This window comes from Balaenoptera musculus, chromosome 12, assembly GCF_009873245.2.
Source record: "Balaenoptera musculus isolate JJ_BM4_2016_0621 chromosome 12, mBalMus1.pri.v3, whole genome shotgun sequence".
Classification (NCBI taxonomy): domain Eukaryota; kingdom Metazoa; phylum Chordata; class Mammalia; order Artiodactyla; family Balaenopteridae; genus Balaenoptera; species Balaenoptera musculus.
The window spans coordinates 16,783,156-16,810,647 of NC_045796.1; the positions used below are offsets into that span (position 1 = coordinate 16,783,156).

At 36.4% G+C, this 27,492-nt stretch overlaps 1 protein-coding gene and 1 pseudogene across 5 annotated transcripts in view; one reads left to right on the forward strand and one right to left on the reverse strand.

Annotated features, from left to right (window-relative positions):
* TAB2 (TGF-beta activated kinase 1 (MAP3K7) binding protein 2) overlaps positions 1 to 27,492 on the reverse strand; it is a 91,801-nt gene that overhangs the window by 21,467 nt on the left and 42,842 nt on the right. For 4 of the 5 annotated variants that reach the window (XM_036871413.1, XM_036871411.1, XM_036871409.1 and 1 more), the window contains 2 exons: positions 15,915 to 16,105; positions 7,298 to 8,798 (listed from right to left, as the gene is read on the reverse strand). In XM_036871413.1, the coding sequence (XP_036727308.1) occupies positions 7,298 to 8,798; positions 15,915 to 16,016 (1,603 nt within the window). In that variant the 5' untranslated portion in view covers positions 16,017 to 16,105. Of the gene's footprint in view, positions 1 to 7,297; positions 8,799 to 15,914; positions 16,106 to 24,786; positions 24,842 to 27,492 lie in introns of all 5 variants that reach the window. The other variant, XM_036871412.1, reaches the window with a different exon arrangement.
* LOC118905455 lies at positions 19,679 to 20,975 on the forward strand (annotated as a pseudogene).

Genomic DNA, 27,492 nt, shown 5'->3' on the forward strand with positions numbered 1-27,492 from the left:
AGTGATGAAAATGTTCTAATATTGGTTGTGGTGATGGTTACACACATGTGACTATACTAAAAATCACTGACTTGTACACTGTAAATGACTGATGAACTTTATCTCAATGAATGTTAAAATAATGACTAAAACTTTTTAAAAGTAAATTAAAAGAATGAAATATTCATACATGCTAAAATAAAATGATCTTAAGAGATGTTAAGCAAAAAATGTATATAATATATCCCTAAAGAGTATGTTTATGTTATACATACTGTAGAGTATGTATATATTATATAATGCCACATATATGTATGTACACCCATATACATATATTGCATTCCCATTTAAAAAAAAGTGAGTGTGAGACAGAGAGAGAGAGAGAGAGTGTAATTATAAAGGGAAGGAGGATCAAGAACTGCTAATGGAGATTACCTCTGATAATTAAACGGTGGGATGGCTGGGGGAAGGGACAGGTCAGGGGTCAAAAGGAGACATTTTTATTGTATCTTCCCTTTTTTGGGTTAAATTTCTTTTACCATATGGATATGTTATTTTCATTAATACTTCTAAAAAATTCAGTTTAACATAGGAAATAACTTGCTAGTAGGCAGAACTCTTCAGAAATGGAATGTGCTGCCTTAGGAGGCAATTTGTCCCTCAGAAAGCACGCAGTACACAATGGGTTTACGCCTGACAGGGGTCCTGCAGGACCAACTGCTGGATGGGTAAGTGGACTGGATAACGTTTGTTGCAGAGTTCTAGATGAAACAAGTCTCTTCCAGCCTTGAGATTTATTCCAAATTAAAAAGGTAGGTAGTCTTAAGACCGGGAAGAACCTACGAGAAGTAGGCCAGATTCGAAAGGAAAAAAATTCTTTAAGTGATTTGAAGTCAAGCTTAATTACTGAGTTAATTTAATGTGACTTCAATGCCAACACAGTGAGTCAACGTTCGAAAAAAGGCATTTCCAATCAGCAGGTGAATAAAAGTCAAAGTGCAAATTTTAAAATTTAATTTCTAGTTCCTTTTGAAAAGAATATCTAGCCCCCTCAATTTTTGTCATGATTAGCATTTTTTTTTTAAATAAAGCCCATTTTTTTTTTTAAATTTTATTTATTTATTTATGGCTGTGTTGGGTCTTCGTTTCTGTGCGAGGGCTTTCTCTAGCTGTGGCAAGTGGGGGCCACTCTTCATCGCGGTGCGCGGGCCTCTCACTATTGTGGCCTCTATTGTTGCGGAGCACAGGCTCCAGACGCGCAGGCTCAGCAATTGTGGCTCACGGGCCCAGTTGCTCCGCGGCATGTGGGATCCCCCCAGACCAGGGCTCGAACCCGTGTCCCCTGCATTCACAGGCAGACTCTCAACCACTGCGCCACCAGGGAAGCCCCCATGATTAGCATTTTTATTAAATCTCATTAAATAGAAAGGTGTTGTGATTTGGAGGGAAGTACTGCTGAAAAAAATGACAAGGAATGAGAAGGTCCAAGAAGCGAATTTCGTCTCATACATTTTCTTATTTGTATTTCTATTTTAGGTTTAAAGTCATAGCTGCTGTTTGACAATGTAATGGGACCATAAATGTTAACTGGAAAAAAAAGTATTAAAGTATCATTAAAAATGCTTATTACTTTAGCTAGATCAATGCCATAGATGCTTTCTGTAGCGATAACGGAGAAGAAGAAATCATTTTTGGCAGCAATGTTAGTTTGGTAAGAGCCTCTGGCAACTGTAACAAAACACAGACCACAGGCCACTGCCCCCAACCCCCCACCATGAAAACTGGTTTGAATGAGTGGAGCATTTGTTCTCCACACCTACAGAAGTTTCCAGTGTTACAAAAAGCATACTTTTATGAACAGGGGGAGGACACCAGAAAGTCTCAGAAGACAGTGAATGATTAAGGACTCAAGTATAATTTACTTCCTTTACAGGGGGTGATGGTGATAGACTTGGTGCTGAGATGAGCAGGGTCGCGAAAGAAGATTCATTAACTGTCCTCTTTTTTCATTCTATAGCAGAGGGCATATGAAACAATAGATCTTTAAAAAACAAATTCTCATTTTTGAAATTTTTATTGTAGTATATTTATATTTCAAATGTTAAATGATAAATAAATGAAAAATAATGCGTTTTGTTTACCACATTTATTTAGGCATGTTCTCGCCTCAATTTGAGAAAAATATTTTCCAATGATTCTAGTACCTGGCTTAACTTGCTTTTCTACTCTGAAACAGTATGATTCAGGAGCTTTAGAAAGATCAATTTCACTGCAGGAGGCAGAGATATTTCTTTTCTCTTTATTACCCATACCACACAAATTAGAGTTCAGAAAAGATCCTTACTTAAAGATCAGTATTATTCGGGTCACCTCATTTAGTGCTGTGTAAACTGTAAAGCATTACACATGTATAAGTTAACATCGCAAGAGATGCATTTTGCTGGAAAGAACAGTCCTTTGATTTGACTGGAACCAAGTCAATGAAACACTAGATCAAGATTTTGATACTGGATGATACATAAATCTTGGTCAACACCAGTTCCACACTAAACAGAAGGAAATGAGATAAGAGGCTGCAGAACAGCATCCACCCCAATACAGTGTGCACATGCAGATAACACAAGGGTACACAGCCATACGAATGTTAGGAAATTCCTTACATGTGTAGGTATGCTTAAAGAAAGTGATCACGGTTGTTACAGCTGTCTGGAGGTTGTTCAGTAAAGACAAATAATTTGTGGCCCATTCTGGCGAAACCTGGTTTTTTTTGGTAGGCTTTGAGCTCTCAAAACAGAGCCCTTATTCATTAGCAAAGTTTTTTTTTACCTTCAGGTGTCTTTATAAGGTCTTCCGGGACTTCCCTGGTGGTCCAGTGGTTAAGACCCCGCGCTTCCACGGCAGGGGGCGCGGGTTCGATCCCTGGTTGGGAAACTAAGATCCCGCATGCCATGCAGCGTGGCCAAAAATAAAAGAAAAAAATAAAAAGGTGCTTCCTACATCTACCAAGGGTATTACTTTATTGTTTCAAGTTATTTCAAATTATATCTATATATTATCTATATTGTGATTTCTTTTGTGATAGCTGCCTCTTTTTATTTATTTTTATTGAGTGATCTTCTAGCTCCATGCTTCTCAAACTGAGGCATACACAGCCCCTACAGTGGTGCACCAGGGGTTATATGAAGGTACAAGATAAACCTGAAGCATCTTTCCAGAGGGTTTATTTTGAAAATCTGGAAAGACAGTGCCGTGGGCCCTGTGAACTGCCTACGTGAGAACCCTGACCCTGCTCCTTGTCCTGTGGCTAGGTATTTAACCTATGTGTTCCTAAGCATTTTAAGCTGAAAACAGGAATATTACTAGTGCCTATTTTACAGTTGGTTGTGAGAAATAAATGGGCTTTCAGAACAATGCCTAGCACATTATAAGCTTTCAGCAGGTACTAGCTGTTATATATCTTAATATTAGATTATTCATTTCCCTGTTGAGCAAATACAAGCAATGATGGAGAGACAGGAAATGCTGGGGGGGGGGGTGGATTCAGATAGGGAGATCAGGGATAGTCTCACTGAAAAGGTAGACTTCTGAGTAAAGACTTGAAGGGAGTGAGGGAGTTAACTGTGGAGTCAGGGAGAAGAGAATTTCAGACAGAGGGAATAGCAAGTACAAAGGCCCTAAGGTATGCCTTCTATGTTTAAAGAATAGTAGCATGAAGGCCAGCAGGGCTGGAACAGAGTGAGTGAGGTGGTAAGTAAAAGGAAAAGAGATGGGGGAGAGGCAGTGGATCGCTGAATGAAATAGGTAGTGATCATGTGCAGAGGAGTCATATGATCTGACTTATGTTTTTAAAACTGTATCCCAGTGGATGCTGAGTTAAAACAAGACCATAAGTAGGCAAGGGTGAAAGCAGGTGGGCTACTGCAATAATTCATCTAAGAGATGACAGTAGCTCAGGCCAGAGTGGTGACAATGAATGGGGGTGGTAAGAAAAAAGAATTCTTGATATACTTTGAAGGTTAGAGTTGACAGGATTTATCGTCAAATTAGATGTGAAATGTGAAAGAAGGAAGGAGTCAGTGGTATTTCTGAAGTTTCTGGCCTGATTAAGCTGCCATTAATGGAGATAGGAAGAGTAAGTTGGGGGCAATGTCAGAAGTTGTTTCAGACATATAGTAAACTTGGGATGCCTAGTAAACATTCAAATGGAGATGTTAAGTAGGCAGTTAATTAAACTGCTTGAAATTCAGGAAATAAGTCCAGGTTAGAGTTACAAATTTGGGAGCGCTTAGCATAGGATAATATTTAAAGTTATGAGGCTGATTGAGATCATCTAGGGAATGGTAAAGACAGAAAAGAGAGAAGGCCCAAGGATTGAACTTTGAGGCTTTGATCTTTCTTTGAACAAAGAAGTGGAAGAACAAAGAGGTGAAAGGTCAGAGAGATGAGGGAGAACCACCAAAGAATAAAAGGAGAGGTGGAATCCTAGTGTATTATCATATAGTAAGTCAAATGAACAAAATGTTTCACAGAGAAGAAGGTGCTTGACTGTGGCAAACGCTACTGATACAGATCAAGGAAGACAAGGGCTGAAAGACTACTGGGTTTAGTAATGATGCTGTCACTGATGACCTTGACAGGAGAAGTTGTGGCTGACTGCAGTGGGAAAAACCCTGACTAGGAGAGAATGGGAGAGAAGTTGGAGTTAGCACATATAAGCAACACTTTATTTTCACACTCCAGTTAGTATACGAATATCTCACATTACTTTAAGCAAAAATTCCCCTTATCAAGTTATCTTCATAAAAAAAATTACTCTCTGGGGGGTGGTGGTGGGAGGAGGAGAGACACAGGTGAGGGAGATTAAGAGGTATAAACTTTCAGTTATGAAATTTTGAGTCACAAGCATAAAATGTACAGCATGGGGAATATAGTCAATAATTATGTAATATTTTTGTATGGTGACAGATGACAACTAATCATCATGATCACTTTGAAACGTACAGAAATATTGAGTCACTATGATGTGTACCAGGAACTAATACAGTGTTGTAGGTCAATTATACTTCAAAAACAAACAAAGAGACATCAGATTTGTGGCTATCAGAGGTGGGGGGGGCGGAATTAGATGAAAGCCGTCAAAGGTACAAACTTCTAGTTACAAGACAAATAAATACTAGGGATGTAATACACAACACAGTAAGGATAATTAACACTGTTGCATGTTGTAAATGAAAGCTGTTAGGCATAAATCCTAAGAGGGACTTCCCTGGTGTTCCAGTGGTTAAGAATCCACCTTACAATGCAGGGGATGCGGGTTCGATCCCTGGTCGGGGAACCAGGATCCCACATGCCGCGGGGCCACTAAGCCCACGTGCCGCAACTACAGAGCCCACCCGCTCTGGAGCCCGCGCGCCACAACTACTGAGCCCACCTGCTACAACTACTGAGCCCACCCGCTACAACTACTGAGCCCACCCGCTACAACTACTGAGCCTGTGCGGTCTGGAGCCCGCCTGCCACAGCTAGAGAGAAGCCTGCACGCCGCAACAAAGAGCCCGTGAACCACAAAGAAAGATCTCGCGTGCCACAACTAAGACACGATGCAGCCAAAAAAATAAATATTAAAAAAAAATCAAAAAAAAAGAATAAATCCTAAGAGTTCTCAATCAGAAGGAAAAAATATTTTTAAAATCTATTTCTTTAATACTGTATCTATATGAGATGATGGGTGCTCAGTAAACCTACTGTGGTCATCATTTCATGATGTACATATGTAAATCAAATCATTATGTTGTACACCTTAAGCTTATACAATGCTATATGTCAATTGTATGGCAATAAAACTGGAAGAAAAAAATTACTCTCCATTTAAGAATCAGTAACTATCCAAACGTAGGAAATCTACTATTTTGATGGAAGGAGAGTAGAAGAAAGGACTTTGGGGGAAGAACAGGAATTAAGTATCAGTGGAAAAAAATACTGTTATATTAAAAATAATTTACTGCCGAAACTAAACAAAAATGGTTCCAGTTTAGTCACAGATATATGGAAAATAAAGTCTCAGCACAGTTTCTAGTGAAATCAGAATCACCCATGGAGCTTTAAAACACACACGAGCACCCATGCCCACGTGCACCCAGGCTTCACCATTAAGAAGCTCTAATTGAGCAAGTGTGGACTGAGTCTGGGCATTTTTATGTTTTGAAAGCTTTGTAGTTGATTATAGAATTTGAAAGCACCACAGCCTAGCTTGGGCTGTGAATCACTAGAATATAATTGTTTAAAACATAAAATAAACCAAAACAATCAGGCTCCTCTAAGAAACTCAGCAGTAAAATCACTACTTTTAGAAATTCTAAAAAGGACAAGTGGTACTAGTAGTAGTAGGAGGCTACATGCTGCATGGGGGTGATGATGCAGTATTCTCCAATCTATAATACTTGGAACAATTCATTGGCGATATAAAGATGATTGAGATACATCCTTACTCTAAAGGACTCCAGCTAATTTACAAAACCTGCGTCAATATTCAAGACAAGCATCCTCTCCTTTTTTATCTGAATGAATTTAACAGTTTCCTAAGGAAGATTAAATAACTTAAGGGGTCAGATAAAATGTGATATGATAGAAATTATCTCTAATTGAATTAATATAGATATAATTTAGTATTACGCCAATATTAACTAGTCTATTCCAGAAAAGGACAATCAAGTGAGATAGATTTAAAACTAATGTTCTCATTCACAATTCCAAACAAAAAGAAAGGTTGCACTAACTGATGTTTAAGGGAGACTGAAAGAAACAAGTATCAGGAATAGGATTCAAATTTCTCTTTGAGTTATTCAAGAATTCACAGCAATTTAGACTTTGTTATAAAATAAGACAAATAATGTTGTATTAGAAAAATGAAGAACAGAGAATTCTTCTGGTCAAAGAAGGCAGATTTACTATATAAGTTCACTAATCTCTTATTAAAATGTGTTTTTATGAATTTTTATTTGAAGAAAATTTAAAGGGAAAATCTGCATCACTGCAGGTGACAGAGTTACTGAAAAGAAAGTTTTATAAACATTAAGAAAACAAACAAATCAAGAATTGATTATTCTGAAGATCTGATAAGGTTATCATTCAAGCTTCAAGTTATAAGATAAAACTGATATTCAAAATTTATATGAATACTCTCAAAGGTTCTTAAGATAGCATTATTTCAGGCAACATTTAAAAGATAAAATGATAGTGATATCCACCTCTGCAGTGAAATCCAATGTACACCACTTAAGCCCAGAATGGAAAATGATCCCATTGCCAATATTATTACCTTGTGTGTAGGCAGCATCGTCAGATCCCATACTCAACTTCCGTGCTTCACTTATTCTATCCACATGTGCTAAAGCAGGGTCCGTGAGGTGCTGAATATTCTCTGTTTCTACATAATGATCAGGATGGTTCAGAAGATTTGTAAGTTCAAAGGTAGGGGACACCACCCCTGGTGAAACTGCAGGGGGTTTATTGGGAGAAACTGTAATTTTGAAAGTATATTTTGTATTGGGTTGAGTGACCACCACTCGAGGAGAAGTTGCAGAGTTATTGCCTATTGCTCGACTTTTGGGAGGGTGGTGATGAATAAAGGCAGGCCCCATGCTCACTTGCCCGGACATATTCCTGGAGGCAGCAGATGCTCCAGAGTTTGTGGATATGAAGAGAGTGGGCTGATTCCGCATGACCTGCTCATCTCCTGTGGTGGCATTAGCTGAAATATAGACCTTAGGTTGACTACGGGACATCACCTCATCGGTATTTGGGGGACTGGCAGCTATGTAAACAGTGGGCTGATTTCTGTTTAAGGTCTGGCTGTTGACCGAAGAGGAACTGCTGGAGGTTCGAGGTCCAGAAGAACGCAGTTTCGAAGAACTGCTTCTTTGCGGGGGTTCAAGTTTGATTTCAATCTGGTTTTTCCGAGGTCCTGTTGAAATATTCTGAATGTTATATTGGCTATGGGTAGAAGACTGTGAGCTACCAGACGAATGAATTGTTGGTGGTTGTGGAGTAGTAGGTGAACTGATGGGCATGTAGACATGAGAGGTCTGGTGGCCTTGCTGATTTGGCTGCTGGGCTGAGGTATGTGGCAGAGGATTAGATGCAGGATATGTAGTCCAGGGACCAGCTTGTGAAGGTTGATAAACTTGTTGAGGGTTCATGGGATTAAACTGAGATACCCAGCCAGAATGCTGTTGTGTCTGTCGAGTTGTACCACTAGGAGTTGTAATGTAGGGCCTAATATAGATAGAATTTCCCTGTGGACTGTTAAGTACAGGTGGAGGTACACCATGTATGTGCAAAGATGTAGGAGTATTACGACCAGTCTGGATATTTGGGGCTAAAGTTACCATAATGGGATTAAATCTTGGAGTTTGTTGAGAAAGGTTAGATGTTCCTTTGCTGCCTAAGTGAAATCCAAGATGTGGTGCTGAATTTGAAGCACCAGATGTACTGGACATTCCAAAAACATTAAAGCCTTGAGGAACTTGAGCTGGTGCTGTCTGTGGCTCCTGCTGAAACAGTTCATTATTGGACTGACCACCTTGAAGTTGTCCATCACTAATGCTGTGCGTTAGAGTCCTACTTCCATTCATTCTATTTCCTTCTCTTCCATGGTGGTAAACATTCTGTGACTGCAAGTCCAAGTTGAGAGAAGTCATGTGATTGCGTAGACCAGAAATTCCAGAATCATCCGAAAAATTCAAGTCTCCTTCACCGTAAAGATACCTTGTACTCTCCTGAGAGAGAACTGCACAGCAGGCATCCAGGTTATTATTATTCTATAAAACAAAATAAAAACAGCTTGTGTTAACAACCAGAAGCCAACGCATATACTCTCATCACTACTAAAATATTACACGATTAACAAGAGATTAGTTAATACAATTATAACAGATACACTTGAGCTCTTTTACTTGAGAAGAACTAATATTTATGCAAATAGTTGAATTAAAAATCCTCACTACTAATGTAATGGAAAAGTTCTCTAACTAGCAATAGCTAAAAGTGAACCAAGTCATTATTCTGTTTTAGGAGTTATTTTATAGTAAAATGGATTCATGCAAATATAGTAAAATTACAACTTAATTAAAAATGCAGTTTGAATTTTGAACAAAATATAAGCATTTAACTTAAGCATGTAATACTGTATAATTAATATTTTGCATATTCATGTGCTATGTAATTCTTTTAAACCAATGACCTTTTAAAAACTATTATTTGTGGTATTTAAATTAAAAAGTTCTAAAATTCATAACAAAGGCATTACAGTTCCTTATGTGCTTCCTCTTGTGTGAAAAACAAACAAACCGCATACATATACATATGTAATGTAAGGTCAAGGTAGCCTCCAGAGTAACTGAGTTCACATCTTTGCCTTTAGACAGCATCATATAATTCTACTCCAGAGAAATGAAAAACAAAACAAAACAAAAAAGCAATTAGACTGTTTCTAAAGAATTCTCAAAAGAAACTAACCACTACTTATAAATTATCCATAAAAATATTTACTGGACACCTACGATATGTACATCATTCTGTTTGAGACTGTGGAAGACTCAAATGATGTATAAAACCAGACTTTTCCCTAGAAGAGCTTGCAACTCAATTAGGGAGACAAACCATGGATTTATGAAAAGGTAACATTATTAAAACATGAATATATGTCAAACAATAAGTGGTATTGAAGTTCAACAGAGAGTTAATACCATAGGCTACTGTAGAAAGGACTGTGTTAATGAGGGAGGTACAATCTCATGGGTTTCACAGTATATGTAGGACTTGGATAGGAAAAAAGGCATTCCTGGTGAAGGGAATGGCATGACTAAAGACAGACATAAATGTGATAGTAAGGAAAAGTATGTTCTAAACAAGGTGACTGGAGCAGATCTGGCTGGAGTTAAAGGTTTGTATTGGAAATTTTGTGGAACAAATTGTTAGGAAAGCAGATTGGGATTAAATAATTGGGGCTTGTTAAAAATGAGTTATACTAGAGTTTGGGCTCTAATACAGGCAATGGGGAGAGCCACTGAACATTCATTAACAGAGAAGTGAAGACACAAAGGGTGTTTGGGGAAGATAAAGAACTCCACTGATACTTAAGATGAAGAGGAAAGGGAAAACTTTTTGACAAGAAGATCGGTTAGAAGATATGAAATAATGACTGATGGTGGAAACAAATTATGAAAGACTACAAATTAACAGTCAACACAATTTGGCTATAAGGGAGAAAGAGAATTCAAAGAGAACTGGAAGACAAAGAGCCTGACAGAAAGGGGACAGTTTTACACATAAAGAGGATGAATATAGCCAAGTTAAAATGTCTACAGGTGGTTTGACATGAGATAAAATCTTATTAGAGAAAATGGAACTAAAAGGCATCTCAAAGTCTTGTTAAGAAATGGTAGTCCACAGTTTGACCAGATAATACGAAAGAAAAGATTAGTGAGCAACGTTTGACTTTTTTTCTTCCCCAAACCAACACTTCAAATCTCTCATGCTATAAAAATCCTTTTATCCTACACATAACTCTGAATTGATATATACTAGTTTTTCAAAGAAAATTTAAAAATTCATCACAATCTTTATCAATTGATTACTCCTTATCATAGTTAGACCTTATCTTTTGCCAAACCTAATTGGTGCTTTTTGCTTCAAGCTAAGTTTATTGTTATTCTTAGTAAATTCTTCTCCCTCCTAAGCCAAAGCTCACAAAGACTTCTTCTTCTCATCTCCTTTGCCGACATTCCCAAATTAAAATGTATATTCCCTACTAAATCCAATCCCACACTTCCTTTTTAAAAGCTGGTACTGCTATTTAAAAAGTCTTCTTCTCTAATTCTCTTGAGCTCTCAAAAATCCTTTCAATTCGTTATAATCTCTCACTATTTAATATGTCCTAGTCCCAGCTATGCCATAACTCATGTGCCCTTAGGTTTTTTACTCTCTACAGACATTAGTTTCTTATCAGCAAAACATAAAAGAACTTACAGGGATCTTACAAGGCTACAATAGGATAAAAGGAAACGTACTTTTTATTAAACATTTTATTTTAGAAAATTTTAAACATGTATGAAAATAGAGAGTAAATACGACAAACTCTCCTATATTCATCATCCATCTTTAAAAATATCAATATATGGCAAATCTTTCTTCATCCAATGTGTACGCCCCAGCTGCTCCCTTCATCAAGCTAGATCAAGCCTGACATTATTTCATTTCCATCTGTAAATACTTCAATATGTATCTTAAAACATAACCACAATGCCATTATCATACCCTAAAATAATCAACACTTAAGATTGCATAATATCCAAATAGTGTTGAAGTCCCTTGATTGTCTCATAAGTATCTTTTTAGTTAGTTTAAATCAGGATCTAAGCAAGGTCCACATATTTCATTTGGTTGATATGCCTCTTAGGTTTCTTATAATAATAATTAATCCTCCCCTCTTTCTCAAATTTTCTAAGCCATTTGTTTTTTGAAAAATGATCATTTGTCCAGCAGATTTCCCATCTGGATTAGCTGATTGCACCCTGTGGTATCAATATTTTCTGTATTTCACTGTGAACTAGAAGGTACAACTAGAGGTGTGCGCAGGTTCATGTACAAATTGTTAGCAAGACCCTGTATGGGCTTTATTTCATAGCGTATCACACAGGAGGCACAATAATGTATCTGCCTGTCTTTTTGTGATCTTAAGGCTGATTGGTAGGTTCTGATGTTGTCACAGCTTGATCCAGCTGATGATTTTTATCAGCCAATGATAATCACCGTTTAGAAACTTTATCTCATTAGGGGTTGCAAAATGGTGCTATTGGTGATATTCCAAATATAAGATTCCTTTATCATGTTTTAGCTACAATTCTTCCTCACAGAACTTGATCTCTTTAACTATTTACTTACTCTTTGCACAGAAGAGGCAGGATAAATAAGTTCTCTTCACTGGTTTTTAGAATAATGAATTGGTGCCCTAGCAACTTCCAAAGGTGACACTTATTTTCAGTATCATTATAAACTCCTGTATCTTTAACATTTTGATATGTGTCAACTGATTGTGGGCATTATATCCTATCTTCAGCCTAGCGGGAATGACTCCAAGTTGGCTCCTGTGTACGTATGACATGAGCCCATTAGTCTTTCATAGCTTCCTTGCTTTCTAATATGACAAGATGTCTAAGATCATCTTGTATACTTCTTATCCCAGACCTGGGACCAGCTGTTTCTCAAAGAAGCCCTGGCTACTTTTAGTGGGAAACTGTATAGGACTCCCTTTAAGTGTATCAAAAGAGATGGGATGAGTTTTTAAAAGGTTGAAAAATCACTTCTTTTTTGTATAATACAAATCTGCATTCTTTTCAAAACCACAAGAGTCTGAATCATTATTTTCAGTTCATCTTTCATTTCCCCCCAAGCTTCTTGCACAGAGACATTACAGACAATATCAAAGTATACACTATAATCATCCTTCTCAAACTCTGATTCATTCACTCTTTCAACCGATATTTACTGAGCATCCCATTAGGATGTAGAAAGGAATATAATCCCTGCTCTTTAAGGATCTCCCAGTCCAGTGGAGGAGATTAATGTGTATGCAAATAAATATAATGTACAATGGTAGGTGTTTCAATAGAAATATGAATAAGGATTATGGGTGGAGGGCACCTGAGAAGGCTTCAATTAAGGATATGGTAAGTAACACAACACATTACTTTGAAAAGAAATAGCAATTTTAAATTTACAGATTTAATCGTCATACTAAAAGAATTAAAAACTAGTGAAAATTTCAGTTAAAAAAATTAGTGTCAACTATGCAATATTTTTACACTATTCTAAGTTATGATTTAATTACCAAATTTTAAAGATATGAATTACATCCACTGATAACACAGCTATCTTAGAGAATTCCATAGCACAAGGAAATGATGTGAGTAGTTCCAAAAAGAGGGGGCTGAACAGTAAACAAAGTCAGGAAGAGAACAGAGGATAGATATTTCTGTTCTCCTCCTAAGAACATGTATACAAAGTGGTAGTGTGACATGATCCTTTAGCTACTAATTTTCAATATTCTATATACTTTGTTTTTTCATCTAGAAAAGTTTCTGAACAGTATATTTATAGGGAGGATCTCTCCAGAGAAAAGACAGCCTACCCAACTGAGAAAGGGAGAGCGGCTCCCAGAAGAAAGGCTGTCACCAAATAAGAGGTGTTTATACTACATTTAGAGGTAGCTTATTTGCCGTTACAGTTTAAAAGTAACTCTAAATTTGGGAAAACTTACACCTTAGTTGTATCCCCAGAGGAGCCCTCCGCATTCCTTGCTTGTCACATTTTTGTTATCAGCTAAAATGGACATTATTCGAATGATTAGCAACTCAATTTAAAAAGAGTTGGGCATGGGGAAGCATGTCATACGGAGGTTTGTTTTTGTAAAACCAGATTAACACAGTGAAGGTTGATACTACTGGGTGCCCAAAAGAAATTCTAAATCATCTATTTTCTATTTTTTGGTAAAGTTGAAAACATGTTTACTTATTTTATTTTTTTAAAAACTAGGTAATTCATTTACAAAGATCAAAACAATATTAAAAGATACACGCTGAGAAGTCTCACTCCCATCTGGCCTATTCCTCCTTGCCCACCATGGGTAACCATCTTTTATTAACTTTGTTTTTAATTCTTCCAGTATTTCCTTATGCAAACAGGGGCAAACATACATACATGTGAATATTTATTTATAGATGTATTTACATACATCTATATATACTGCTCGACATTTTTTTTTAACTTAATATATCCTGAAGATCATACTGTAAGTGTTTCTCTCTCCTCCCTCCCTCCCCTCCCCCTCCATGTTCTGGACAGTTCTTTCAGTAGCAAATCTTATTGAAGAACCTATAGTATTTTTGAATTTTTCAATGACTCACTGAACATTCTCAGTATAGTCTTATCAGAAAATGCTATTTGAAAAATTAGGAAGAGGTACCTGAGTTCTAGGGGAAGATACCTTCCCCTCACTATCTCTGCTCCTTCCCATACTTTCTTGAGCTTCTGACTCCATTTTTATTACCCTTTTTTCCTCTTTCATTTCACTGCACATCCGATATCAACAAATATGGGCTATTGATTCATTCACCAAATATTCATTATGGGCCTTCCACTATTATTACTGTTATTCGTATTGGTTGCTAACATTTATTGAGCACTCATTATGAATCAGGTATCCTACTAGTTGTTTTCCTGCATTATCACATTTAACTCTCTGTGAACTTTCTTTATTCCCATTGTACCCCTGAGGAAAATGAGGGTCAGAAAGGTTAATTCAATTGCTGCTAATAACTGTCAAATCTTGAACTCAAGTCTCTTTATCAGCAAAATATATACTATTTGTTATTATTTAAATTTTTAAATTTATTTCCCCCTAGCTTTAACTGAGGTATGATTGATAAATAAAAATTGTATATATTTTGGTTGTACATGATTTTTTTTAAAGGTATACAATGTGATGATTTACTATACATATACATTGTGCAATGGTTACTACAATTAACACATCCACCACTTCACATAGTCAACTCTTCTTTCCTTCCTTCCTCCATCCTTCCCCCCACCCCCCCACCCTGGCTTCTTTCTTTCTTTTTTGGTGGTAAGCATACTTAAGATTTGTTCTTTTAGCAAATTTCAAATATACAATACAGTATTATTAACTCAAAACATATGCTCTTAAACAATACACCACAGAAAGAGCCAGACGTGTTTGGAGAATTCCAATCAGTTGAGGATGATTATAGCATAGGGTGTGAGGGAGGAAGGACTGGGTAAGAGATCATGCCGCAGAAGAAGGCAGGATTTTAGATCACAGACCTAGTATGTCCTAGTCAAGATATATAAACTTTACTCTGAAGGGTATGGGGAACAACCATGAGGTTTTTAAACAGGTAAATATATAATAAAATCTGCATTTAAAAAGACATTTTTAGCAGAAGTGAGGAGGATAGATAGGAGAGACCAAAGCTGGGTTAGACTAAAGGTGGGTAGACCAATTAAATGTATAGATAAAAGATGATAGGGTATGAACAAAATGTAGTCACTTGATATCAAGTACAGATATTGAGCCTTTAAAGTTTCATATAATTTCAAACTTTAAAAATCATTCATCAAGAATAAATATGTCTGAAACCAAATCACTTTTTTAATCTCCATTTTAACAAGCTGAAAAATAGTTCTTGATAGAAAGATTTCCAGTTTAATCAAATGAGAAGGTACACTATCACTAAATATTTAGAATTACGGATTTCTAAAATTGTACATACTAAGAAAAATGTAAAAATTTATTAGATAGTGGTATTAATTGGAAAACTTACAGATTAAATTAAAAGATATAAAAAGAAACTTTTTTTTTCTTTAGAATTGGGACTTCAGGCATTGTCTAGTCAAATTTCCTCATTTTACAGATAAGAAAACTAAAGTACAAAAGAAGGCATATTACTTGTCAAATATGTTTAGGGTGCCCATTTAGGATTAGATCCCAAGTTTCCTGATTCCTTATTTAATGATTTTCTCACTTTCATATGAAGACCTGGAATTTTTAAAAGTTCTGGCAAAATGGGGAAAGGGGGGAGTGAAGCAAGTTCATAGTAAGTGTGGACCATGTATCAATGCTTTATATTGAGATCTCATTTAATCCTCATATCTACTTTACAAGGTAGGTATTATCCATATGACAGATGGGGTACAGAGAGCCTAATAACTTGCTAAAGGCCACATGACTATCAGACACCAAAGCTCATCTCTCCATCATAGCACACTAATGCCAAAGAAGATAAAAGAGTTTTCTTTCAGTGTTTAAAAAAATACCAAGTTTGTATTAATAAATTCAGAAATCATTGAACACTGACCTGTAACATGCACCTGGATACAACAACTTCAGGTACTTCAGGGAATTTTTGTCGCAGGTCATGTAAAACCTGAAAATCAATTTGGTGGCTTCCTTGGGCCATTCGTATATTGCCTGATCAGGACTATTTGTACAGTAGGCAATTCTAGGCCTTAGTGGAAACAGTACTCATCTCTTCTGTCCAAGCATTTTCTGTGAAAGAAAGAAAAAAAACTTTAATGAGAACTGTTATAGAATGAATATTGTTGTGGATTTAAAATTTCAATACAAAAGGGTATGTGGTTTAGTACCTAACATTTAATATAAACTATAAAAATATTATTTAGTCCTATAATGCTTCCCATATAGTTATACTGTCTTTTCAGTTTATAACTACTGATGGCAAACTTTAAAATGTTCTAATTCCTATGTATTTGTATGCTTTATAATGGCTGTGCCAAAAGGCATTCAAATGAAACTGTCAAGGTTGTTTTAAAAGGGAAAACTGAAAAATGCTTTATAATGGCTGTACCAAAAGGCATTCAAATAAGAAACTGTCAAGGTTGTTTTAAAAGGGAAAACTGAGTAACTTTACTGATTTTTTTCTTAATGATCAGAGGACAGCCTAAAGTAAGTAATCTTGTTTATTCTACTTAAAATTTTTAAAGTTTGGATCCTGAAAAAGTTTGGTCCTACAAATAGCTTTGCCTGCTTTGTCTAAAACTGATCTGTAAATCAAAACATTTGATATTTTGCCTTAATTTTCAGATATACTTAATCTTTAAATGTGTAATCAATTCATTCTCAGGGGCTTAGCAGCATTTTATTCCCTCTGTTTCTATAAAATCAGTATTTTAAAAATACTAATGCTTGGGCCCCAACCCCAGAGGTTCTGATTTAATTGGTTGGGAGCAGCATGAGTGTATGGATATTTAAAAGCTCCCCAAGTGATTCTAACGTATGGCCCAAGTTGAGAATTACCTAACTTATTTATATTCCTAATATTCCTAATGTAAACCGTGTTTAATCTTGAAAGCCTCTTTGGGATATAAATAGTATAAAGTATATTAAACCTAAATAACATATTAAAATATTTAAAATCATTCCATTTGCATAATAATTAAAATACATTTCATTTTAGTATAAATTTGACAATAAGACAATCTCTTTAAAACAAATTTCTTATCTGTAGTATTTCTCTTTTCCATAAGCTTAAATACAAGTCTGTAAACTCTATGAATATAGTAATTAGGTCTCTTTTGTCCATTATTACACACCTAGCGCTTTGTAGACAGTTTTCAGCATAACAGTAGATATTAAAACACTTTTGAGTAAGTTTAGTTATGATAGGACTCCCGAATCCTCAACACAATAAAAGCTCATTGAGATATCATGTTTGGTAAAGACTCTCAAGCTTTTTATTATCATTTGGTTAATTTTTCCTTAATTCTTTTGTCTGTGTGACTTCAGCTTAGTTACATCTCATAGGTAAAAGCACTGCCAAACCAAGTTATTTGCATCACACATTTCTCAAATCTATTTCTAAAACACACACACACACACACACACAATTTTTAGCACTCAATGTAGTGTTTCTAGAAATGGGTTGCAGGAGAAAAGGAAAGTACTGGAAATTAGTAAAGATATTTAAACACAACAATAAGGGGCAATAAACAGGCTACAGTACTGCTCATCTTGAGAAAGCCTCCTTGACTTCACTCCAGCTATCAGCTCATTTATCTGCCCATTCCCTCTTTTGGGCTGAACTCCTTGAAAGGGTGGTTTATACTTTGTCTTCATTTCCTTCCTCTTATCACTTTTAAATCTACCCCAGTCAGGTTTTCATAGTTTTTCTCCACTGAAACTACACTTATCAAAGCTGTCCTGGATCTTCAGGTTGTCAAACTTAACAGTCACTCCTCAGGCCTCATCTCACCAGACCTCTCTGTAGCTTATGAACTAGTCAACCACTCCCTCATTCTTTAAACAATTTCTTCACTTGGCTTCTGAGATTTATACTCTTCTGGATTTCCTCCTACCCACTAGCAGCTCCTTCTCAGTTTTCTTTGTCAGATCCTCTTCCCTTTCGGAACATCTAAATGTTGGGGAGTTATGGAGTTCAGATCCAGGGTTTCTTTTCAATTACACCTACATTCCTCTTCAAGGTAATCTCATCCAAACACACTACTTTAAAGAGAGGCTTTGCAAATCTGTATGTCCAACTCCAAGGGAGCGCTCTCTCCCTTGAGTTCCAGACTAATATAACCAGCTGCCTGCCTCACATATCCTTTTGGATATCTAAAATTCACTTCAAACTTACTATGTCCAAAATTGAACTCTCAATTTTCCCCCATCCAAACCAAATCTTTCCCAGTCTCTTTCACCTCCGTGAAAGAGAGATGGTACCACCAGTCATTCAGTTGGTCCTTCTCACATGCCATATCTAATCCATTATAAAGTTTTGTTGGCTGTTATCTGCAAAAGAATATTCTGAATCTGACCACTTCTCCCCACCTCTATTACTGCTCTTGTCCAAGCCACCATCATAGTTCACCTAGACTACTACTGCGAAGGTCTCCTAACTGGTCTCCTCCCTGCCTTAACTCTTTGCTCTACCCCCACCTCCCACTCTTTTGAACAGAGTGATCTTTGTGAAAAGTAAATCAGAACAATCATTTCCCTGGCGCAAAATCCTACACAAGGCCCCTGGCTAACTACCACCCGTGGGACTTTGTCTCCTACCACCATCTTTATTCCCTCAGTTCCAAACTAAGTTCCCTCACACTGGTTACTTTCCAAAGAGAAGCCAATCTCATTCCTCCCTTAGGGCTTTTAGACTCATTGCTCCTTCTGCCTGGAACACTTTTCACTCAGATACTTGCGTGGCTCTCTCTCTTACTTCATTAACACCTCTGATCAAATGTCACTTCCTCAGAGACTGCTTCCTTGACCAATCTCTCTATCTAAAATAATGCCACACTTGTTTCCCTTCCCTCCCTATCACATCCTCATACCTTGCTTTTACTTCATAGCATTTATCAATATCTGACATACCTACCTACCCATTGCCTATCCCTAAAGCGTTAGCTCCACAGGATTAAGAACTTTGAAGTTCACTGCTGTATCCCCAGGATCTCAGTCAAAGATGTAACATTTGTTGGATGAAATAAAGGTTTTACTGGATGGTTTCTTCATATTTTTTGCTTCTAAAATGCATTTCAAATAATCTAGATTGGAAATTTATATACATAATTTGAGGGAGAGGCAAATAAATAAATTCTCAGTCTAATTCAGGACAACCTTTCTTATTTAAAAGTGGATGAATCACGAAAATAAATTTCAACTTATTCTATTGTTAAAACATATACAGAAATTTCTAAAGTTCTTTGAAAAACTCTTATCACACTTGCTTGCTTTTCTAATAAAGACTATCAAGTACACTAACAAGAAAATTGTTCAAACGTACAACTGTATTTTAGGGATTCCACTTCCTGTAATGCCTAAGTAGCTCCTACTGGACGAATTCTCTCATGAGCAACTTCTATAACTAGACAACATATAAAGATATTGAAGGCAGAAACAGCAAAGGGAGAGTGGTGGTGCTGGGGGTGGGGAGGTGAAGGAAGTCAGTACGTAGAAGAAGTGGACAGCACAGGGTGATTTTCCATTTTTTAAATGGCTTTTAGCCAGAGAGCAGGCCTCAGTTGGTTTGCTCAGCTAAAACCCAAACAAGTAAATCTGTAGTCTTACTCACTTAATGAACCAAAGGATAGGTCATGTTGTGGCATGACCACAACAGCTGAAAATCTAGCCAGTAAATCATAGAAAGGAGAGAAGCACCAAATTCTGTGTATAAATTCTGCACGTATCTCTGATCCCCAAACTACACATATGCGAGAGATTCCAAATGGCCAGGCTAAGGCTAAAATAACAGAACTGACATTTCAGTTTGAAGTTTGATTTCAGCCAAGTTAACTGCCTACTGAAACAAACAAGTAAGGAAGCAAACCACCAACAAAACATCAATACCCACTAGAGGAACACAGTAGACTCCAGAGTCTCTACAATGTGTCATTCACAATGTCCAAGTTATAAACTAAAATTATTACACATAAGAAAGAGGAAAAACTGACCCATTCTCAAGAGAAAGGCAACTAAGGGAGACCAAGCCCAAGATGACCCAGATGCTAGAATTAGCACATAAGGATTTTAAAGCAGCTATTTTAACTATGTTCAAGAATGTAAAGGCAAATATACTTGGATTTCTCAGCCAAAAAAAAAAAAAAGAAAAAAGAAACTATTAAAAAAATGCAACTTCAAGAAGTGAAAAATTTCTGAAATAAAAAAATTCACTGGCTAGATTTAACCACAGATCAGAAATGACAGAAGAAAGAGTCAGTGAACTTGAAGACAAAGCAATAGAAATCATTCTAACCTGAAGAGTGGAGGAAAAGAAGAATGGTTGAGGTAGGGAGACGAACAGACCCTCAGGGGCCTGTGAGAAAGAATCAATAACTCTAATATAATATACCTGTAAGTGGAAACCCAGAAGAAAAGGGGAGAGAGAATGGGGTAGAAAAAAGTATTTAATGAAACAGCGGCGAAAAATTTCCCCAAGTTAGTAAATGATATAAATTTACACATCAAGAAGATCTTGACTGGCTCCCCGGCCATCTTGGAGGTTGCTCTTGGTTGGGCGCCATCCTGCACCTAAGGCAGGAAGGTGGTGGTCATAAAGAAGACAAAAAAGTTGCCTAAGTCAATCAACTCTAGACTCCAGATCAACTCAAGATTCCAACTCCTTATGAAAAGTGGAAAGTACATGCTGGGGTACATGCAGGCTCTGAAAATAAGACAAGGCAAAGTGAAACCTGTCATCCTCACCAACAACTGCTCAGGTTGAGGAAATCTGAAACAGAGTATTATGCCATGTTGGCCAAAACTGGTATCCATCTACAGTGGCAATAATGTTGAATTGGGCACAGCGTGTGGGAAATACCAAAGAATATGCACAATGGCTATCAATGATCCAGGTGATTCTGATATCATTAGAAGCATGCCAAAACAGATTGGTGAAAAGTAAATCACGCAAAATTTTTCTATAATAAAACTGGCTAGAGCCTGTTTTAAAAACAACAAACAAACAAAAAGATCTTGATCAAGAAGATCAGCAAACCCTCAACAGGAAAAGCCAAAGAAAACCACACAGCAGCCTAACAGTAGAAGTGCTGAAAATCAAAGAAAAAGAAAATCTTGAAAGGAGCCAAAGAAATGAAATATAGGGAAACAACAATTCAAATGAATGCCGACTTCTCATAAAAAACAGTGGAGTCCAGAAGATACTGAAATGACAAAATTTAAGTGCTGAAAGGGAAAATAAACAATCAACCCACATTCTGCATCCAGCAAAAGTAAACTTTAAGGACAAGGCAAGATAACTATTTTTAAATGTAGCCTTTGTGGGTGAGTGAATAAGTTTTACAACTAAACACATTACTGAAACAAACAGGTATTTATTTAATTATGAAAGGAAAACCAAGAAATACTTTACAACTTAATCTGGAAAATTATTTCTAATAATAAATAGAAATATATTTTCTATGGTTAAGATGCAAAATGACTGCTCTTCTGAGAAAATAAAGAAATCATACTTTATAGGTATGCTTCTAACAGTAGGTGCAAAATTTTGGCACCTAACCTGCCACCAGCTCAAATGATCTAGGAGGAATAATTTCTTAAGGATTCTAAATAGTAGCAGAGTATACACAGTACTACAAAACCCAACCGTAAATATACTGGCAAGATTTACAAAATGTGCCATGTTCTTTCCTTTCTTAGAGTACGTAAGCAATTTATTTCTGACCTCTCAATATTATGACAGTGCAGAGTACTAAGTATCGGTTAATGGCTCACTCAGACTTCATGTTATGATAATTATCAAGTCTTCATTTTCACTATTGTTTACCATGGTGAATTCTTCCAGGACTGTAAGAGTATAACACAAATAATGGTTTAACTGTACTCACAAGAAGAGACCACAGTCTTCAGATTAAAAAACAACGATAAAGCAAAGCAACAGGACTTATAGGTCTGATCAAAATTTGAGCATTTATGAGGTAACTGGATATTTAAAATTGGCCTATCATCATCATCCACAACCCACGAATTTAAGGAGTGCCTAGTATGCAGCAGATACCATGTTGGAGATACAAGTATTAGAGTCTATACCCTTGCTCTCCAGGTCACAGACATTCCTGGATTAAAGGCACATCAAAACAAGCTCATAATTTAGGTGACTATTTTAACTTGTCCACTATTTTATCTTCTGTCTGCCTCCTGCTACCAGATCTGCTGCCTGCTATCTCAGTCTACCTTGTTACTGACACAGTAATCTTTTTCATCCCTTTCACATCATTCAAAAACAGACTGGAAGGGAGTACATGAGGAAAAACTATAGAGAGCAGCAGCAAGAAAAAGGTAGGGGCCACATCGTGAAGTGCCTTTTGGGCCATTAAAATTTGGAGGTTTTAGCTTCAGGGTAATGGGAAGCCACTGAAAGATTTAAGCTCAGAGGCAGGAAAGGTGACATGATCAAGAAATCCTGTATGTATGAAGAATGGCTATAGTACAGAGAAAAAGGGCAAAAGAATGTATGAGAAGACCAGTTAGAAAAATGCTGTAGTCAGCCATGAAAAGGTTAATAGCTTGTAACTGCAGAGATAGCAATGGACAGTGAGTAGAAGGAAAATCTTCAGGGATATTTAGGAAGTAAAATTTAATAGAACTTTGAGATGGATTAGATATTGGGGTAAAGAAGGAGGTATAAAGGTTGCTTTCTTATTTGCTCAGATGGTGGTCCCATCTATAAACTGGGGAATAACAGAAAAGGTCCAAGAAAACAAAGGGGTAGATTCTAAGTTTAGTTTTGAACATACTGAGTCTAGGGTACCTTTAAAACCTCAAAACAGTGATATCACAGAGGGAGTTGGGATGTATGGACCTGGAGCTCAGAGGAGAGGTCTAGGCTGCAGATAAACATCTGAGAGGCATCTATGGTGCTGGCATTAACTAAAGTCTGAGCACAGATGAGACAATCCTACCATATAATTTAAGAACACGCAAAGAAAAATATTCTTGGTTATACTATGTATAAAACATTATACAGTCATTATTAATTTTTTCCCTAAAGGCCAACATTTCTTCCAGCCCAAACACTAAACATTATATACAAAAATTGATTTTAAAATACCTTAACTTTTTGTTCTGGAACTATTTTAAGGACATACCCTATAATGAAAAATTAAATAAAAATTTAAAGAAGAAAACACGTACATAGTTTTTTAAAAGCCAAATAGTACTACAAAGTTTATCGAGAAACCAGCAATTTCCCTGTCTCATGCCTCTCCACTTTTATCCTATTCCATATTCCACTGTCAACACTGAGCTGTTCTCCACATTCCTACAAAGATGATTATAGGGCTATTTCTTGATTTTTCAATTTTATACATTTTCTATGGATTTCCTACTGTGGAAAATGAAGAGTTAGCTTTATAACTTAGTTCCCATCCCAGAACATAACCATGCTTCTTCACTCCTATGTCCATCTGCCCAATACTTATTTCACAATTTTTTGCTTCAATCCATATTCAGTATTTATATTACTTTTTCCTGTAAATACTGTTAGCCTAGCCACCTAATCTATTATGAGGGGTGGATTATATCGCCAAGGTCCCTCCCCTACTAGCATTTTGGTAAGAAAAGTGTGTGTGTTGTTAATGAAAAAACTGTAGAATATTAACCATATGTGACCAGAAGCTGGCTTTCCATCAAGTCCGAGAAAACAGCAAAGGTCTCGCAATTCTAACCCCAGGAGAAATGGGGAGAGATGAGAGGGGAGGGGATAGGGGTAAACACTACTATTCTACTATTGAAATTATAGATTTAGATGAGATGTATTAATTTTAAACAAACCTTGATAAGAGATTAAAAAACAAACAAAACCCCCAAACTATGACTATACAAATATGTAAAAGATTAAAGTTGACTGCTCCTGTCCAGGAGGTACCATACAAAATAAATGATGGAGCAAAGCAAAATTCCCAGAGATCCAACTTTAAAAAAAAAAGGAGTGGACTTCCCTGGTGGTGCAGTGGTTAAGAATCCATCTGCCAATGCAGGGGATATGGGTTCGATCCCTGGTCCAGGAAGATCCCACAGGCCACAGAGCAACTAAGCCTGTGCGCCACAACTACTGAGTCTGTGCTCTAGACCCTGCGAGCCACAACTACTAAGCCCTCATGCCACAACTACTGAAACACGCGTGCCTAGAGCCTGTGCTCTGCAACAAGAGAAGCCACCGCAGTGAGAAGCCTGTGCACCACAACAAAGAGTAGCCCCCACTCACCACAACTAGAGAAAGCCCGTGCACAGCAACGAAGACCCAATGCAGCCATAAATAAATAAGTAAATAAATAAATAAATTTATAAAAAAATAAATAAAAAAGAAGGAGTAACTGGTAATGTATCTTATATAAACTACTTAGATTTACCTAATTTAAACTTGACAAAGTGTTGGCCTTCATTATTAAAGTCTTATTAAAAAAAGAAATCAATGAATAAATTAAATGTAACTCTCAGATAAGCTTAAAACTTTCCTAAGCAGTAGAATTTCAAGAAACAATACTCTAACCATCTGTTTCTAAAATTTTCTGGCGAAAGAACACATTAATAATTAAAAACAGAAATAACACTGCTAAAAATTTCACCCTCAATTTCTACATTAGTGGGCATTGTTTCATTTAATAAGATGAGACAATTAAATGGCTGGTTAAGTATAAATTCTAGGATTCTATAATCTGTGCTCATTTATTTATGAAATTTAATCTGTCACTTACTTGCAGTGTCTTCTTGGGCAAATCATTAAACTCCTCTGTGTCTCAGTTTCTTCACCTACAAAATGGTGATGACAGAGTAGCTACCTCACATGATTTTGAGAATTAAATGAGTAATACACATAAGATAATAAAAAGGAACACAGAGCAAGCAAACAAGTAAATAAAATAGCTTACGTAAATGGTAGCCATTAACACTATCATTTCTTCCTTGTAAAATGAAGGAAACTCCAAGAATTTACATGGTTAGTGATAACACAGTGAAAATTAATGGTATTACACTTGCCTCGCCTGTAGCAGAAATTACAAACACTAGTAGTAATAATTATTTATTCTAAATATCATGAATTTCCACAAAGTACAAAGGAACAAAACCTTAGCAAACACAGCTGCAGGCCACTCTGGCTGCAGAATACTGAAGGAGTTGACTGAGCCTTTGAGGCCTTCCTTTCCCATGTATATGGGACAAATAATTTGTTTTAATTGGGTAACTCAGATAAAGCTACCTGAAAACCAAATATTAGGTTGCATATAAGTGCCAGATAAGTGATATAAACTGTGCTATAGGTGTTTAAAGGGCTCTCTGGGCTGAGGGAGGGTGTGGGAGGGTCTTGAATCATGGGTACTTAAATAAGAAGGTTAAAGTATGAAGCAAGGCAACCAAATACTGGGCAGGTTCTGGAGACAATGAGTCAGTCACCTGTCTGGCTAAAAGAAGGAGGGACAGGAGGAAAGGGAATTATGAAGAAGGAGTTTGGGGTGGTGAGTATCTACAAGAGAAGACAAGAAAGGCCAATGAAGGCTGCAAGTGTACAGTGGCCTTTATTATAGAAGATCTTGAGTTAACACTAACGGTTTAGTATTATTATGTAAACTGGTATACATACTTTATCTTTGCCCAGTTTGTACATGGTTGAGTTTTGCTGGAACAAATTTAATTATTATAACAAAAAATATATAGTTCATGCTGAAATATCACAGAGAAATAGGATGAAATATATAAAACTAAAATTCACTTCTCAACTGCACTGGGATTCTCCTTTAGCTTACGGACAAGAAGGAGGTCTTTCCACTTTAACCATATATACCATCCTAAAATTTAACTCTGATTTCCATAGTGACTTCCAGAAATGATAATTTTTTCTATAAACAATGGAATCTTGAGTTGGATAGAACCCTAGGAAATTGTCTTGTAAAAGTATATATATTTAAGAGGTTAGAGAAAAGCCTTGCTGCCCAGTAGACTCTTTTTACCAGACTTCCTCTTCCATTCATCTATCCAATTTTACCTCTTAAAACTAACCCTTGACAACAAACAGAAATTTTTACACAAGTAATATTAGTTTCGAAGTGGAGAGACTACCTTGTTCACTGCTGCTGTACCCTGAATACTTAGAAAGTGTAAGGCAAGTAGTAGATGTTCAAAAAATATTGTTGCAATAAATCTCTAAATACAGATCAGAATACATCTAGATTAAAGACTACTATAAAAAATGGTAGCTATCCCTCCAAACTAAAAGTGTTTGCCTTACCCTCGGCTATGTCAGTGCTGCTGTAATACTTGTTTTGAAACTGTAAATTTGTTTCAATGCAATTGATATGTTAGGGAACAATTTGAACACTAAATGAATTTTGCTGTGATTTCATCTGCCAGAAACACTAGGTGAATGCAGAAAACCATACTCAGCTGAAACAAGCTGCATGTGAATACACAAAATGTGAATGTGAACACACCTCAAACATCTGCCAGCTACCTTAGCTCACTGCATCTTCGTGGAATCAGTCACACCCATCCACAACTTGTGTTCAACTTCCCTTGTGATTTCAGAAAACCCTTCTTCAACCACTTCACAATAACAAGTTTCCACAACTATGTGGAAACTTCTTTTACAAGGCAAACTTCAGGAGGGTTTAAAAGCAAAGTACAATATTTATTTGTATAAATATTGTACAAGTATTTACATATTTCTTAGCCATTTAACATGTGTAAAACTACACTATCATGTTTTTTAAGGTTCCTGTCTTTCTAAATGTTCACTGATGACATTTTGAGTGTTGTACCCCAATTCCATGTTTCCCGTAAGTCTTGTAGGGTTTTGTTTTTTTATTTTTTGACTGTATTATTTTCCATAGTATGGTGTTTTTTAGGAACAGATATGTCAAATTGTAACAGAACTGTTTGTACTGCAAAGCCCCTGACCTCAACAACGGTTACTCAATTCCCCAGGATGTCTAATTGGAAGGTAGAATGTTTCAACTAAACATATTTGGTTGTCAATATGATGTTAACAGTTTCTTATTACTAACTTTAACTTGTGTCTCTCTGTGGACTGGCTGACAGGATCAGACTGTGCAGTGAGTTAGCTATAACTTTTTTAAAGTTAAAGCAAGTTTTGAAACTTTTTGGCCTCAATGAAGATTTCAGAATTCAACTTAAAAAAAAAAAAGTATTACCTTCCTAATTACATACACTATTTTAAATACCTTTTTCATTATTGGTGTAGTATGTAAGTATCTCATCAAATGCCAAGTAGGTAATAGTTGATGCACTTCACATCTGATTAACTTTAAAAGAATTTACAAATGTCATTAATTGAATATGAAAAATCTCAAAATTAATTTTAACAGCAAATTTTTAGAACTGTATTTCTTGGAGCATGATATTACATCTTTATTAAGGCAAAGCAAACTTGCTGCCCCCCAAATTCT